At 40.5% G+C, this 14,476-nt stretch overlaps 3 protein-coding genes across 3 annotated transcripts; 2 read left to right on the forward strand and 1 right to left on the reverse strand.

Moving 5' to 3' along the window:
* The first annotated feature begins 2,296 nt into the window (after window positions 1-2,296).
* Window positions 2,297-6,654, forward strand: LOC116032266 (kinesin-like protein KIN-7E). Its single transcript, XM_031274756.1, has 13 exons — window positions 2,297-2,525; window positions 2,677-2,766; window positions 2,865-2,965; window positions 3,082-3,195; window positions 3,263-3,344; window positions 3,436-3,503; window positions 3,604-3,669; window positions 3,765-3,889; window positions 4,023-4,350; window positions 4,617-4,721; window positions 4,845-5,546; window positions 5,646-5,953; window positions 6,033-6,654. The coding sequence occupies exons 1-13, from the start codon at window positions 2,312-2,314 to the stop codon at window positions 6,349-6,351; spliced, it is 2,622 nt and encodes an 873-aa protein (XP_031130616.1). The 5' UTR covers window positions 2,297-2,311; the 3' UTR covers window positions 6,352-6,654.
* Window positions 6,655-7,301: 647 nt separating this feature from the next.
* On the forward strand, window positions 7,302-10,321 carry LOC116032566 (epimerase family protein SDR39U1 homolog, chloroplastic). Its single transcript, XM_031275197.1, has 13 exons — window positions 7,302-7,509; window positions 7,605-7,664; window positions 7,939-8,014; window positions 8,184-8,243; window positions 8,403-8,521; window positions 8,641-8,685; window positions 8,817-8,895; window positions 8,986-9,047; window positions 9,125-9,227; window positions 9,401-9,461; window positions 9,544-9,614; window positions 9,711-9,850; window positions 9,954-10,321. Exons 1-13 carry the CDS (start codon window positions 7,423-7,425, stop codon window positions 10,053-10,055), a joined length of 1,065 nt encoding a protein of 354 aa, XP_031131057.1. The 5' UTR covers window positions 7,302-7,422; the 3' UTR covers window positions 10,056-10,321.
* Window positions 10,322-10,704: 383 nt separating this feature from the next.
* Window positions 10,705-13,656, reverse strand: LOC116032565 (arginine decarboxylase-like). Its single transcript, XM_031275196.1, has one exon. The coding sequence runs from the start codon at window positions 13,104-13,106 to the stop codon at window positions 10,926-10,928; it is 2,181 nt and encodes a 726-aa protein (XP_031131056.1). The 5' UTR covers window positions 13,107-13,656; the 3' UTR covers window positions 10,705-10,925.
* Window positions 13,657-14,476: the final 820 nt, after the last annotated feature.

A 14,476-nucleotide genomic window follows, 5' to 3' on the forward strand; every position in this document is an offset into this window, starting at 1 on the left:
AGTTTCAACCAGAATTCACTTTTGTAACGCCACAATAATAATAATTCACCTCCATTTGCGGCGAGTTCTTGAGTCTTCACTTTCCTCATGAGTCCACATGATATACCGCACCCATTATTTTAGTGTTGATACTCTTTCTCAGTCAAACGTCAAAGTGCAATTTTACTGTCGTCTCACGTCTGTCTGATGAGCTGATCAGTGCAAAAAGTGGCAGCGTACAGTGATGCGTGAATTGCGGACAGGATTTAGTTTCCAGATTCCCTTTTGGGAATAGGAAATCCCCATAATAGCTGGATCTATAAGCCCATTTTAGTCGTATCCTTTCATTTTCTTCGTCGTCTTGCTCATCGTATTTGACAAGTTCCGTGATTACCAAACTGATAGATAGAGTGGAAGACGTTAAAATGATTTTGTGTAAAATATAAATACTCTTACCTCAAATGCGTTTACTTCCAATTTCAAGAAAATAATGCAGAATAGCTTGCAGGAATTAGTTCACTGATTCAGTAAATAGTATTTATAAAAAAAGATCAAAGTTCGAACTTCAGCAGCAATGTTTAAATTATGTCTAAAGTGAACAGATCCTTTATAAGCACTAATTTAACTTTGTTTAAGTTACAGTCTCTTAAATACTCTGTGGGTAGGAGCTTGGGGTCCTTCGGTGTAGGAGGAGAAGAAGAAAATGCAGAATAGAGTCACGTATTTGGTCGTGGAAAAATGAATATTTCTCTCCAGGCAATAGATGGATAAAGTATGCACCGATATGGCGGTGCCACGTGGGCACGTGGGGGTCACCATTCGCCATACATTTCGCAAAATCAAAGCAAGGGGTAAAATCGTCAGCCAGCTGTCGGTCCGCAATCGCACCGGCGCACGAAAACGGACGTTGACGCCTTACCAAACAGGACACTCCGACAGTTACCGTTTTTATTCTTTCATCGTCTCCCCTGTGCATATGCGCACATATACAGAGGGGAGAGAGATCCATAACTGTTTCAAATGTGAATTCGACTTTTTTTTTTCCTTTTCTTTTTATTATCTTGAAAAGATCTCTGAGATAATGGAGGTAAAGATGCTGCGGTGCTGCCATTGCCACTGCAATCTCTGTTTCTTTTAGCTTTTTTTTTGTTTTAAATTAAATTTATTATTATATATATTTTTTCCTTTTGAAGTTATTTGCTTTATTCGACGCTTTCGTAAAGCTTCACCAACTTCTATGAGAGCGATCGTTTAAAGTTTTCAGCTTGAAGCTCATAGTCGACTTCACAATTTTTCCGCCGGAAATTTTTTTTTTTCTCCAAAAATGTAACTTTAATTAATAAATATAAAACTGGCAAACTGCAACCCGAAACTGCTTCTTTAGCAAATTGATCTGATATTTTTATAATATTTAAATATTTAATGATATTTTTTTAATATAATTTTCGTCCTTTTCTGAAAGGTGAAATGGGTGATTCAAGTCATGATGATTAATGAAGCAGTTTTTTTATTGTTCTGAATTTAGTATTTCGATGTATCTAACGGATATATTTTTGTTTTCTTTTTTTGCTTTTTCTTTTTTCATGTGCTCTCCAATCCAGAAAAGGAATTGAAGCACAGAGGATTCTGACCATTCATTTGGGAAACTCTATCCAACTCTCAGTTCAACAGTGGCTTTTCTTGGAAACGACACTGAAGCCAGAAGGTGAGCTCTTCGTTGATGCACACACAATTTATGTAGTATATGTTTGGTTGGGGCCCACTGTTTCTGAAAGTTCGAAGCTTCAACAGCCCCTTGTTGAGGGATGGGGAAGTCATGGTTTTGGGAGCTTAAATTGCTTTGATTTGAAGCATATATGGCCTCTGGGACCCATATTTGGGTATGAGATGGGTCCCTAGGAAGCAAAGCTATCTGCCATAGCTTCCAACTTTGTTTTCAAATGGAATCATAAATTCATAATATGCTTCTGTTGTACTTGATACCAAAGGTTAAGTGTAGTGCTTAATCACATCTAACTTGGGAATTAATAGTGTGTACCGGCTAGTTTGTTGTCATTAATGCTTGCTGTAATTTTCTCATTTTTACTGCTTTAAAATGCATTCTCTACCCATTCCGGCTGTTCACAACTACCCTGTGGCTAACATCCTTAAATGCGGTTTGTTTTTTTGGGCAGTATGATGGTGTAGCAAAAGGCTATTATTGTTTGTTTAGTTTCTTCTAGGTGTTTTGTGAGTCATGGGTCTGTTGTTTTTAAAGTGATTTGAGCTGTATCAGAAGGGTGTGGGAGAAAAGGAGGGTTGGGGGTGGGGGGTGGGGGTTGAGGGGTTAGAAATGGGAGCCATTGGTGGAGAAGAGTTGATGAAGTGGGAGAAAATGCAAGGGGGTGGAGAAGAGAAGATCTTGGTGTTAGTGAGATTGAGGCCACTGAGTGAAAAAGAGATTTCGAGGAATGAAGTTTCAGATTGGGAATGCATCAATGAGACTACGGTTTTGTATAGGAACAGCATTCAGGAGCGATCTGGGTTTCCGAGTGCTTATACATTTGGTAAGAAAGTTTTCTATTTTGTTCTTTGCATTTGGTGCAATTTTAATTGGTAACTAGTCTGTGAAGTTTTGAATTTTGGCTTGGAACTGTCATTTTTTATTCTCAAAATTGAATTTCTGAACTTCTTCTTTACTGGCCTTTCCTGAGATAGACAGCGTATTCAGGGGTGACTGCTCAACAAGAGAAGTGTACGAGGCAGGAACGAAAGACATTGCACTTTCAGTTGTTAGCGGTATCAATTGTGAGTACTTTGTTCTTGCCTTCACACTCTGATTGATTGCATAATTCATCACTTTGAAGGCAACTTACTGTTTCCCTTTCCAAAAAATTTCAATTTAGCAACTATTTTTGCGTATGGACAAACCAGCAGTGGAAAGACATACACCATGAATGGAATCACAGAGTATACTGTGGCGGATATTTATGATTATATACAAAAGGTAATTTTTTTTTTACTAATACTGGTCTTGCAATGTTCGTGTTTGGACATTATGTGTCACTGTACATTTGTTGTGGAGGGGGATAATTAGAGGTAATATTTGGTTCTGCTATCCAGCATGAAGAACGAGCATTTGTTTTGAAGTTTTCTGCTATAGAAATCTACAATGAAGTTGTTCGCGACCTCCTCAGCTCAGATAATTCTCCCCTAAGACTGCTTGATGATCCTGAGGTGAGTTCGGTCATCTTGCTTTGATCTGTTGTTATGTGACTTTTTCTAAGGATTTATGCTTCATCAGAAAGGAGTTATTGTTGAAAAACTCACAGAAGAAACTCTGAGAGATTGGAGTCATCTCAAGGAGCTCCTATCCATCTGTGAAGGTATGTGGTAAATACTATTTAAGGACTCTACTGTTTACCAGTTCATAGTCTAACTTTTGCCATTTTTCACGTGTTCTTGCGCCTCTTGCAGGTCAAAGACAAATCGGGGAGACTTACCTGAATGAAACAAGCTCGAGATCTCATCAAATTCTTAGATTGGTATGAATGTGCATTACCTTACTTTACAATTATTTCTTATTTATTTGAATTTTATTCTGGATTAAGGAATTTTCGTTTTTTTGTTTTGGCTGTTCCTCAGACAATTGAAAGCTCTGCTCGCGAGTTTATAGGGAAGGACAACAAAACGACCCTAGCTGCTAGTGTGGTATGCTATGGATAACTTTTACTTGTTACGGTCCACAGCAATTCCTGATGATGAACCATGATTATAGTAGAATGCTTATTAACTTTTACCTGCAGAACTTTGTTGACCTTGCTGGAAGTGAGCGTGCATCTCAGGCATTATCTGTTGGTCAAAGACTGAAGGAAGGCTGTCACATAAACCGTAGTTTACTCACTTTAGGAACTGTCATTCGCAAGTTAAGGTTGTACACAACATTTACACAGTTCGTTTATTTTTCATTTACCTTTGTGCTTCCTAAATTATCGAGACTTCAGTTGGCATGAGTTTTTATGAGACACTCAACATTTATAACACCACGCTTTGATATGTTACAGTAAGGGGAGAAATGGTCACATCAACTACAGGGATTCTAAGCTAACGCGTATTCTGCAGCCTGCCTTGGGTGGCAATGCTAGAACTGCTATAATATGCACATTAAGCCCTGCAAGAAGTCATGTTGAGCAATCACGAAATACTCTCTTATTTGCTTGTTGTGCGAAGGAAGTAACCACCAACGCACAAGTCAATGTGGTTATGTCTGACAAGGCTTTGGTGAAGCACTTACAGAAAGAGTTGGCTAGATTAGAGAGTGAACTGAGAACACCTGGAACTTGTTGTGATCATGTGGCACTGCTAAGGAAAAAAGATGTGCAGATCGAAAAGGTTATGTTTCCCCATTCCATTCATTTTCTTTTGCTCATTTGTTGCATGGGAAGTAAGAAGTTAATTCTAGTGTATTAGGTTGCCCAAACACATCTATGTTGCCATTGGTGTCTCAGAACAGCAGCATATTTTATAAGTTCAAATTGTTTGGTTGAAGATTTTAGAAGTGTAGTTTACACTTCTATATCACTCACCTGAAATGCTTTAAATCCTGTTACTTTACGGTTCATAGAATGTTCACATCAAGGTACTTTATATATCTGCAGCTGGAGAAAGAGATTAAAGAACTAACAAAACAACGTGATCTTGCTCAATCACGGGTTGAGGATTTGCTGCAGAGGAATGAAAATGATCAGCATTCTAGCAATATGGTTTGTATTATCTCTTTTTATAGAATGAATAGTTGAATATTGTTTCACAGATTGCTTTACTTCTTTTTTTCTTCTATTTTTGCTGAAGTATATGATTTATTCATTTATGTCTTCGAGTTGCAGCTCAAATGCAGTAGTTATTCATCTAAACCCCTGGAAGAAACCACTTGTGACAATGAATGCTCGGTATCTGGGTCAGAAAATGGAGAAAACTCTGTTTCGTCTCATCTACAGCAGAGAAAGGAACTTGCAATTGGGAGTGAAGATGAAACAGATGAGCATTGCAAGGAATTTCGCTGTATAGAAATGGATGAGTCTTGTACAGATCATGCTTCTGAATTATTTGAGTTACCTAACAGCAATAATCGAATGTTGCCAGTGTCCAGAGATGCACCAGATTCTGATCACGAGTTATCACCACCCTCACCTATAAGAAATTATTTCATTCAGGGAGCAACAGAGCAGGAAATGAAGGATTCTAGAAGCCTGGGGTTAACCAGAAGCAGAAGCTGTAGAGCCAATGTTATGTCTGATTCGTTTTCATCTGACCCTGAGATCGTTGGACAATGCGAGACAACCCCACCCAATGGATTGGAGAAAGACTTCCCCGGAAGACCTGAAGGCTTCCAAAGGAAACACCGGAAGCAACCTCCGGTGGGTTATGATGCAAACAACCCTAAACTGTCGAGAAACGATTCACAGTCTTCCAACGGTACAGCTTTCATAGACGAGCTTAACAGCACGAGCAGTGCCCCTGGCGAGGAGGGAATTCCAAGCGTTGACACATTTGTTGCTGGTCTGAAGGAAATGGCTAAGCTTCATCAGGTCTGGATTCTTGTTTCCCCATTTTGAGCTGCTGCAAAGTTCGTCTTTCTGTGGCTTATTCTTTCGTTTTTTGACAATTTTTGCTTAATTCCATTCAAGGTTGAAGAGGCAGGTATGCAGGATACTCGGTCCATAAGAAGTGTCAAAGACGTAGGATTGGATCCACTGGTGGATCCTTTGGATTGGCCTCTCGAGTTTGAAAGGCTGCAGAAACGGATAATTGAACTTTGGCAGACTTGCAATGTATCATTGATCCACAGGACATACTTTTTCCTGCTGTTTAAAGGTGACCCAATGGACTCCATTTACATGGAGGTAGAGGTTAGAAGGCTTTCCTTCCTCAAGGAATCATTTGCCAATGGAAGCCCTGCTGTCCAAGGTGGTAAAATACTCACACTTGCATCAAGGTATATGCTTTTGCCTCTCCCTCTCTTCCTCTCTCCCCTCTCTCCCCTCTCCATTCCATAATTGTTTTTTTTTGGACAGCCTTAAGGCTCTTCGACGTGAGAGAGAGATGCTTCGGAGGCTCATCCATAAACGGCTAATGGGAGATGAAAGGCACTCCATCTACCACAAATGGGGCATTACACTGAACTCGAAGCGAAGGAGACATAATCTAGCTCACCGCGTGTGGAGTAACACTGACACGAATCATGTAACAGAGAGCGCCGCGATTGTTGCTAAGCTGATTGGTTTCTCCGAGCAAGGAGAGGCTCTCAAAGAGATGTTTGGGCTTAGCTTCACTCCTCCACGCATGAGCCGGAGATCCTTTGGCTGGAGAAATAGCATGGCATCACTCCTATGAGTGGTGTGCAAAATGCAAATAGCTATATAGAGTGGTAGATCAGACATGAGAGATGAAAGTTAACCCTTTTTTTTCAAGACATATGGGATATCCTAACCCCTCAGATCATTGAATTTGTGAGTACTGTTGATTGGTTAGTTTAGGATATATTATAGGAGCCTATGTTCTGTAGTAGACTCAGTCTTCATTTGGGAACCATTTTGTTCTATTTTCATCAGTGGTATTAATGTGTATAGAGAGAACTTGTTCTGTTGAATTGAATTACAAAAATAGTATGGTTAGTTTAGTTAGTTGGTGTTGATTCATTATATTAGTTATCATTACTCTATCAGTTAAGTTGTAAGCATCCAAATTGGCTTACAAGCAAAGGTATTACCATTTTATTTGAAAGGTCAAGATAAATGTTTTTAAACAAACAATATACTTTTTTAAAAGTTTAATATTGACTTAGATTGCTTAATCTAAGGTGGGTGAGTTGTTGGATGGGGAAGTAAGGTCTTTAAGGCAATTCAACTTCCATTAGATAAGGAGGTTATATTATATTGGTTAAATCAATTTAAACTATAAATACCAAAGTTATGTTTGTTTAGTAAAACTATTAAAATCTTTTACATGGGATGTGCATTTAAAATAAAACATATTGTTGTGTATGTCTTATATGTTACTAGAATATAATAAGAGCGTAGTGAAATAGAGCAATAACACTTGTCTTCGTGGTTCAAATTTGAATTAGGTTTATTGAGTGGGTCGAGAGTACGGGACAGTGCCCCTACAATATAATACGTGGTAATTTTGTAAATGTACTATCGATATTATATATCACGGTTCGTTGCTAAATAGTACTGTCATGTAAATTTTAAAATTAAGAACTACTCCATAAAAAAAAAAAAAAAAAAAAAAAGATATTTATGGGAGTTAAATGGGGAAAAAATGCATGATGGATATGGACGTGATGTGGGTGTGGCTCCGATTCTTCCACGAGGAGACCTCTTGAGATTCGGTAATGAGTACTAGGAAAGGAGCGTGAAGAAGCAAGTAGACTACATTCAATTCGAAAGAATTGTTGGATCAATGGAGCTTTGTAGAGGAGCTTCTGCTGCTACCTTGGCTTGGAAAACCTCCATATCTCCTCCTCTTCACACTTCCCAATCCTTCCCTGTGAGTAAAGAAGCTGCAAATTCTATATGAATGTTCGAAAGTTTTATGCTTTATGCTGCCATTTTCTTTCCATTTAACTCTTGATTGTGTTTCAGGCAAAAGGGTACCCGAAATTGAGGATTTGGTGTCTCAGTGAATCTGTTTCTTCTCAGAAGGTACTGTGTTTGTGTTTGGCACTTTCCCCCTTTTGCTCTGATCAATTACTTTAATATGTTTCTAAGATAGTTATTTTATTTGTCTGGTAATGCAGCATACCCTAGCTATATCCTAAATCCCATCCTTCTTTTTCTTTAAGGTCCAAGAGGATTTTATCCAAAATGGGACTATATATGAATCAATAATCATACATCTTCAAAATGTAGTCTTTTGAAGCCGAAAGATTGTGTTTGGGTACAGTGTGATGATATGTACTCTTCTTAATTTATTCAGGCAAGCCAGATGATTGTATCAGTAACGGGCGCTACTGGATTTATTGGGAAAAGATTGGTACAAAGATTGCAGGAAGGTACAGATGCCTGTTATTAGATTTTTGGAACTTTTTGGTGTACTAGAGGCCTTCTCTTTGAGAGCCCTATGTGTTATATATGAATTTCAACTTTTCTGTACTGCAAACTGCTTCATGTTTTGCATACTCTGATGAAATAAAGATTTTGCTTTGCTGCATTCAAGTGTAGATAACCATAAAGTTCGTGTCCTGACAAGGTCTAGACCAAAAGCTCAATCAATTTTTCCTGGTAAGAAGGTAATGATTATTTTAATTTGCCATGATCTGATGAAGTTCATGCCTTTCTTTCTTTCTTTCTTCTGTCCTTTTACACAAATCGCTCTGACTTCTTAACAGCATTTTGCCCTTCTATATATATGCAAAAGTTATATATTGGTTGAATGTGCAGAGAAAGACTTCCCAGGAATTGTAATTGCAGAGGAGCCTCAGTGGAAAAACTGCATTGAAGGTTCAACTGCTGTTGTAAACTTGGCTGGAATGCCCATAAGTACAAGATGGTCAGCTGAGGTATTGGCAATTAGGCACTCCTTCAGCTGCCTCATATGTTTATTTGTTGTTAACATATCAAATTACAAAGTACCAAGCGGCAATATGATGCATATAGTGCTTCTGTTATCATACTGCAGGTGAAGAAAGAAATTAAAGAAAGCAGGATTAGGGCCACATCAAAGGTTTGATTTTCCGTTTGCTTAATCAAATTTTAACTAAAGAACATAAAGACAGCTAATTTCCAACTGAAGTTGGTATTAATCTATGAGGTATCTTTGGTGTTCTTAGCTGGTGAATATCCATTTCTGTGTAGGTTGTAGATTTGATAAACAATTCACGAGAAGAAGTTCGTCCTAAAGTTTTGGTTAGTGCAACTGCAGTTGGCTATTATGGTATGCAACCCCGGTTTCATATTAAATTCTTAGTTCGATTTCTTAAATTATAGAAGACCACAGTGTTTCAGTCTGATTTTCAAATCACAGGTACCAGTGAGACACAAGTATTTGATGAGCAAAGTCCATCAGGAAACGATTACTTGGCCGAGGTAATCCAGAAAACTGATAAATTCAAATAAATCGGCATCCTAACCAACTTGATGTTCTTTAAAAACACATTTATCAGGTTTGTAGAGAATGGGAAGCGAGTGCTCTTAAAGTTAGTAAGGATGTTAGGCTAGCACTTATCCGGATTGGAGTTGTCCTTGGAAAAGATGGTGGTGCTTTAGGTGGGTTTCATGTATTTTTTTCAAATCCTCTTAAAAAGATTATATCCTCGGATATTGTATGTGCTTGCAAAAGTTTACTTGGGAGAAGCCTGGCCCATAACTTTCCTGACCTTGCAATTGTATTAGCAGTTTTCTTACTAACTGTCCCGAACTGTCGGGTTTGTCATTTGCAGCTAAAATGATCCCGCTCTTCATGATGTTTGCTGGAGGACCCTTGGGTTCTGGGAGCCAGTGGTATGCATTGTTCTTACTAGCTGTAGGCCCTTAGTTTAGTCCCCTTTCAAGAACCCTTAGTAAATACTATATATTAACACAGGTTCTCATGGATTCATATTGATGACTTAGTGAACCTCATATATGAGGCTTTATCCAATCAATCATACAGAGGTAACATACGCTCGATTTACATGTTTGTTCACTGCTTGGAACATCAATCTTTCTTTGGCAAAAGAACATAGTTTTTATCATTGCCTTCATTAATAGGTGTCATTAATGGAACTGCTCCAAATCCTGTAAAGCTGGCAGAAATGTGCGATGAATTGGGATCTGTTTTAGGCCGCCCATCATGGCTCCCAGTACCAGATTTTGCTCTCAAAACCGTTCTTGGTGAAGGCGCCACCGTGGTAAGAGCTCTGCTTTCATAGCTTTTCCGACTTTCCAATTGCATTAACAGTTTTTTTACCTGACTATCTCAAACAGCTAACAATTTTGTGTATGTCGTTTTAGGTTTTGGACGGGCAAAAGGTGGTGCCGGCTAGAGCTAAGGAGTTGGGCTTCTCTTTCAAATACCCTTACGTGAAGGATGCCTTGAAAGCAATTATGTCATAAAGGCGTGGCGACTGACTAGCTAGCGTCTACGTATATTTCATTTCATTCCATTCTTTCGAATGCAGTTGCCAGCTCCACTGGCCTTCTGGAGGCGTAGAGATCTGTTTTGCTGCTATTTGTTTGCCCAAATTTTACAACTTTTCCAGGAAGAAGAGCCTTTGTGTACTATCTTTTCTGTATTCATTAGAGCAACATCCTTAATTTTAATATGAATTAACGCAATACAAACCGAAATAGTTAAATTTATGCCATTTTTAGTATGTATTGATGATGATTGTGAAGGAAGAGCATATATGCGTGATACGTAGGACAATAATGAGGGAGGCCAAGTTGCAGAGCTATGTTTATTGGTCCAGTGTCTATAAAGGAAGAAGACACAAGGACCACACCCTTCATAATTCACATGGCTCCACTCAACGATCCATATTCTAAGCCTTCAAAATTCTTATCCATGAGTTATTGCAATGCTGTATAAACCCACAGAAATTGTAAGGTTCGGATAAGCCTCATAACTACGTCTCTGACATGGTGGAAGAATATAATATGATAAAAAATAATTGAATAATTTGTTCCGTTTCAACTGATAGTTAGTTCCGAAGGCAAAGGTTGAGAATAAAATGAAGCAGCAATACATGAAACTAAGGGCATATGTGACTAGAAACTGATGTTTATTAAAGATGATGATAACAGAGGAGAGGGGGAATTGAACAACAGAGTCAATTCCTTCTTTCCTTCCGGCCTGCTACTACTAGAAAGGGAAATACAATAATAGCTCAACCAATAATTAATAAAACAGAAGACGACAACCTCAGACAACAAACTTAAACCACACAAGTTAAAAATGGCGGAAATGGGGATGCCGAGACAAACTCAAGCGATACAATAAGACCAGTGCTCATCCTCACCGGGCGAGGAATCTGCAATAGGATTAGCAGCACTCACGTCGTTGCCATAATAGTAACTGCCGTTGGTGGTGGCAGCAGTGAGGCAGCAAGTAGAGCCGACAACAAGGTAAGGCATGTTGTGGAAAGATTGCGCGAGGCTGGTGGCGAGGGAGGCGAAGGCCATCCCGCCATTGTCCTCGTCGTGCAGGAATTCCTCTGCACGGTGCTTGAGAGTCTCGAACATGAGCTCGGGCTCGTGCTGCATCATTCGGAGCACATCCGCGCAGGAAGGCCCAGGAGCTGCCCGCGTGACAGAGAAGCTGTGAGGGCCGTCGCTCTGCGACACACGAACAACGCTAGGGCCTCCAAACAGGTTGTGGAATCCTCCAAGTGCCTCCTCATAAGCCCCGCCCAAGAACATACCCAAATAGTACCGCCCTCCATTGCCTCCTCCCAATTCATGAAGAGGTAAGCTTGATTCACCCCCAACGAACTTATCAATCTTCCCATCACTGTCACAGGTTAAATCCGACAATATGCCCCGAACCCCGGGACGTTCATTCAGACGGTGGATTGGAACAATTGGGAATAACTGGCCTATAGCCCAGAAATCAGGAATTGAAGTGAAGATAGACAAATTGACATTGTAAGTGCAGACAGGATCATAAGCACCAATGGCCTTTGAAACTAGGTCACAAATCCCATCAACAGCTGCCAATTGTTCAATGCTCAAAGACCCTTCTTTGAATTGATCAACACATCTCTGTTTGAGCTGATCAGCATAGAGCACACACGTTTCATACTCGCCACGAATCGCAGCAGCAGAAAGATTCTGGTAATCTGCCCGGGCATCATCGTTAAGCCTCTCGACGAAGGATTGAAGCCCGGCATTAGGAAGCTGCTGCATTAACTTGTTGGAGCTTGAAGAAACAGCTTCGAATACGAGTATGGAGTGATGAGAAACAATTGCCCTGCCACTTTCACTGCAAAGCACGGGGTGGCTAACGCCCTTTCGGTCGCAGACAAAGCGGACTGCTTGAACAACAGCTGAGGCGTATTCTTGGAGCGTATACCCAACAGAGACTTCAGAATCAGCTGATTTGGAACCGTCATAATCAATTCCGAGCCCGCCGCCTATATCGATGACTTTCATGCAGGCGCCAAGGCGGACTAATTCACAGTAAATCTGGGCGGCCTCACCAACCCCATCTGCGAGCAGGGCCGTGGATGGGATCTGAGATCCGATGTGAAAATGCAGCAATTGAAGACAATCAATCATTTCAGATTCTTGTAGCTTTTTCACAACACGGAGAATCTGGGTTGTGGTCAACCCGAACTTGCCTTTTTCGCCCGAAGTTGACCCGAAATGGCCCGCGTGCTTGGTTCTCAGCTTGGCCCGGAGACCAATCACCGGACGAACCGCCATTTTCCGGCTGATTTCAATTATCAAATCCACTTCCTCCTCTTGTTCAAGCACAATCACTGTGTTCAAAAGGAGCTTCCTTGCAGCCAAGGCAAGTGAAATGTACTCAGCATCTTTGAATCCGTTGCATATCAGGAGAGCATCAGGGCTTCCCTTGCAGAGACAGCTCATCGCCAGCAAGAGCTCTGGTTTGGACCCGGCTTCCAATCCAAACCGGAAGGACGACCCGAATTTCACGATGTCCTCCACCACAAACCTATCCTGATTACATTTCACAGGATACACACCTTGGTAATGCGACTCGTATCCCTGGGACTCGACAGCAAAATTAAAAGCGGATTGCAGAGATTCAAGCCGGTTCTTCAACACATCTGGAAATCTCACGATTAGAGGGAGCTGCAATCCCAGCCCGCCCAATTGTTTCGGGTCTGAAGCCTTTTTCACGACCTTGAGAAGGTCAATCTCCTGGTGGGAGAGCGTGGCCGCACCGTGAGGCCTAACAGAGATATCACCGGACGAGTTAACGGTGAAATAAGGGTCACCCCACCCATCAATCCTGTAAAGGGCAGAAGACATGGCGGGAGACCAATGGGAAAGATCGACGGTGGGAGGGACGTCGTTTGTTGGCAGAGGTGCGTCGGAGGAGACAAGAGCCTCCGGCGCGGGAAGAGATCTATCCCAGGCGAAGGCATAGCCGGGAGGAGGAGCGACAGCAGCGTCTACGCAACATGCCAGGGCCGGCATCTCTTCCCCGATGGATCTGTTTAGCTTAAGGTCGGCCGGAAAAGTGAGAAAAAAAAAAAGAATCAAAGAATTAGGAAGAAAAGGTAGCTTGTTTGTACAGATTGGTGTGTTATAGCAGTATTTTTCTCCGATTTCGTAAAGGTGGGGGCTTTAGAACCCGCCGAGGCCGGAGCCCCGGCTACCCCCTCAAAAGAAGCAAAAAAACACCTGAATCAAAAGACAATCCGCCCCAAACTGACCCCTAATCGACCCGGAAATCCCCACGCCGACCGCTCAGAAGAAGTTAATTATTGTGATTAGAAATGAGAGATTACTACAAACAACTCAAACCAAACGCAAATCTAAGAGTCGAATAAAAATCCCACCATGCAGATCTATAAAAAAAAAAGTGTTATATATCGGAAAGTCGCACAGAAGCGGTTTTCCGAGAAAGGGCGGCGAAGAAAGAAGGACGGAAACCTAACGGCTAAGGATCAAGGAGGGACGGAAGAAGGGCACGGTTCGGTATGATTTCAAGGAGAACGTTACACGACTGTGAACTGAGCGAGAATTGCATGCTGGCCGATGTCGCTTTATATAGGGGGAGGAAAGATGGGCCGTGGGCCCGTTTTTGGGCCGGATTATATGTATCTGATCTTTATTGAATTTTTCCGTTGATATCGGAAGGCGATATTCTAGGGTTTGTTTGGGGAAAAGTTTTTTTTTTCCTTTTTTTTTTTCAATAAAACTAAAACATGTGCATAGGTGAAAGAGAATAATGAGTAGGTTACTATCTTGGGATATATTATAAGATGTGTTAATAATTAAATTGAGAGAAGAATAATAAAAAGTTGTTTAAATTCAATGTTCGGTTGATTTAATTATAATTATAAGATAAGTTTTAATTTAGGACTCTATAAACTCTAATATATTTAATCTATAATTTAATTGATTTTTTTACTAAAACTAGATATATGGAGATTTGAATTTTGAGAGTGACTCCTTGATTGCGATGGTGAAAGTTAAGAGGGTAAGAGTGTGACATATGGCAAATGCATATTGTCAACATAATGTCATTTGTGGATCAATGAGAGACCGAAACATAAATGAACTATATGTTGTTACATTGCGGAGGTGGCTAGATGGTTGGAGAAAGATTGAAAAGTGTCTATCTGGAGGTATACCGTGAGCAAAATAAAGTGGTTGATGCTCTTGATACTCTAGGAACTCAACAAAAGGAGTAGTTGGAAGGAGGTACACACGTGTCCACCAGGGGTGGAGGACTTGATCTTCAATGACGCTACACGGATCACTACTCAGTGCTCACTAGTTCCTGCATTATTAGGGTGACTAATTAGCTTGTATCCTCGAGATTTCCCCACTAAGTTTGA

The sequence above is a fragment of the Ipomoea triloba genome, chromosome 10, assembly GCF_003576645.1.
Source record: "Ipomoea triloba cultivar NCNSP0323 chromosome 10, ASM357664v1".
In the NCBI taxonomy this organism is placed as follows: domain Eukaryota; kingdom Viridiplantae; phylum Streptophyta; class Magnoliopsida; order Solanales; family Convolvulaceae; genus Ipomoea; species Ipomoea triloba.

Bases quoted from the DNA above. Each gene is read 5' to 3' on its own strand.
- LOC116032266 (XM_031274756.1), top strand. From the start codon at position 2,312: ATGGGAGCCATTGGTGGAGAAGAGTTGATGAAGTGGGAGAAAATGCAA. The intron at 3,345-3,435 runs GTATGTGGTAAA...CGCCTCTTGCAG, and splicing joins GCTCCTATCCATCTGTGAAG to GTCAAAGACAAATCGGGGAG. The intron at 3,504-3,603 runs GTATGAATGTGC...GCTGTTCCTCAG, and splicing joins CTCATCAAATTCTTAGATTG to ACAATTGAAAGCTCTGCTCG.
- LOC116032566 (XM_031275197.1), top strand. From the start codon at position 7,423: ATGGAGCTTTGTAGAGGAGCTTCTGCTGCTACCTTGGCTTGGAAAACC. The intron at 9,228-9,400 runs GTGGGTTTCATG...TGTCATTTGCAG, and splicing joins AAAAGATGGTGGTGCTTTAG to CTAAAATGATCCCGCTCTTC. The intron at 9,851-9,953 runs GTAAGAGCTCTG...ATGTCGTTTTAG, and splicing joins TTGGTGAAGGCGCCACCGTG to GTTTTGGACGGGCAAAAGGT.
- LOC116032565 (XM_031275196.1), bottom strand. From the start codon at position 13,106: ATGCCGGCCCTGGCATGTTGCGTAGACGCTGCTGTCGCTCCTCCTCCC.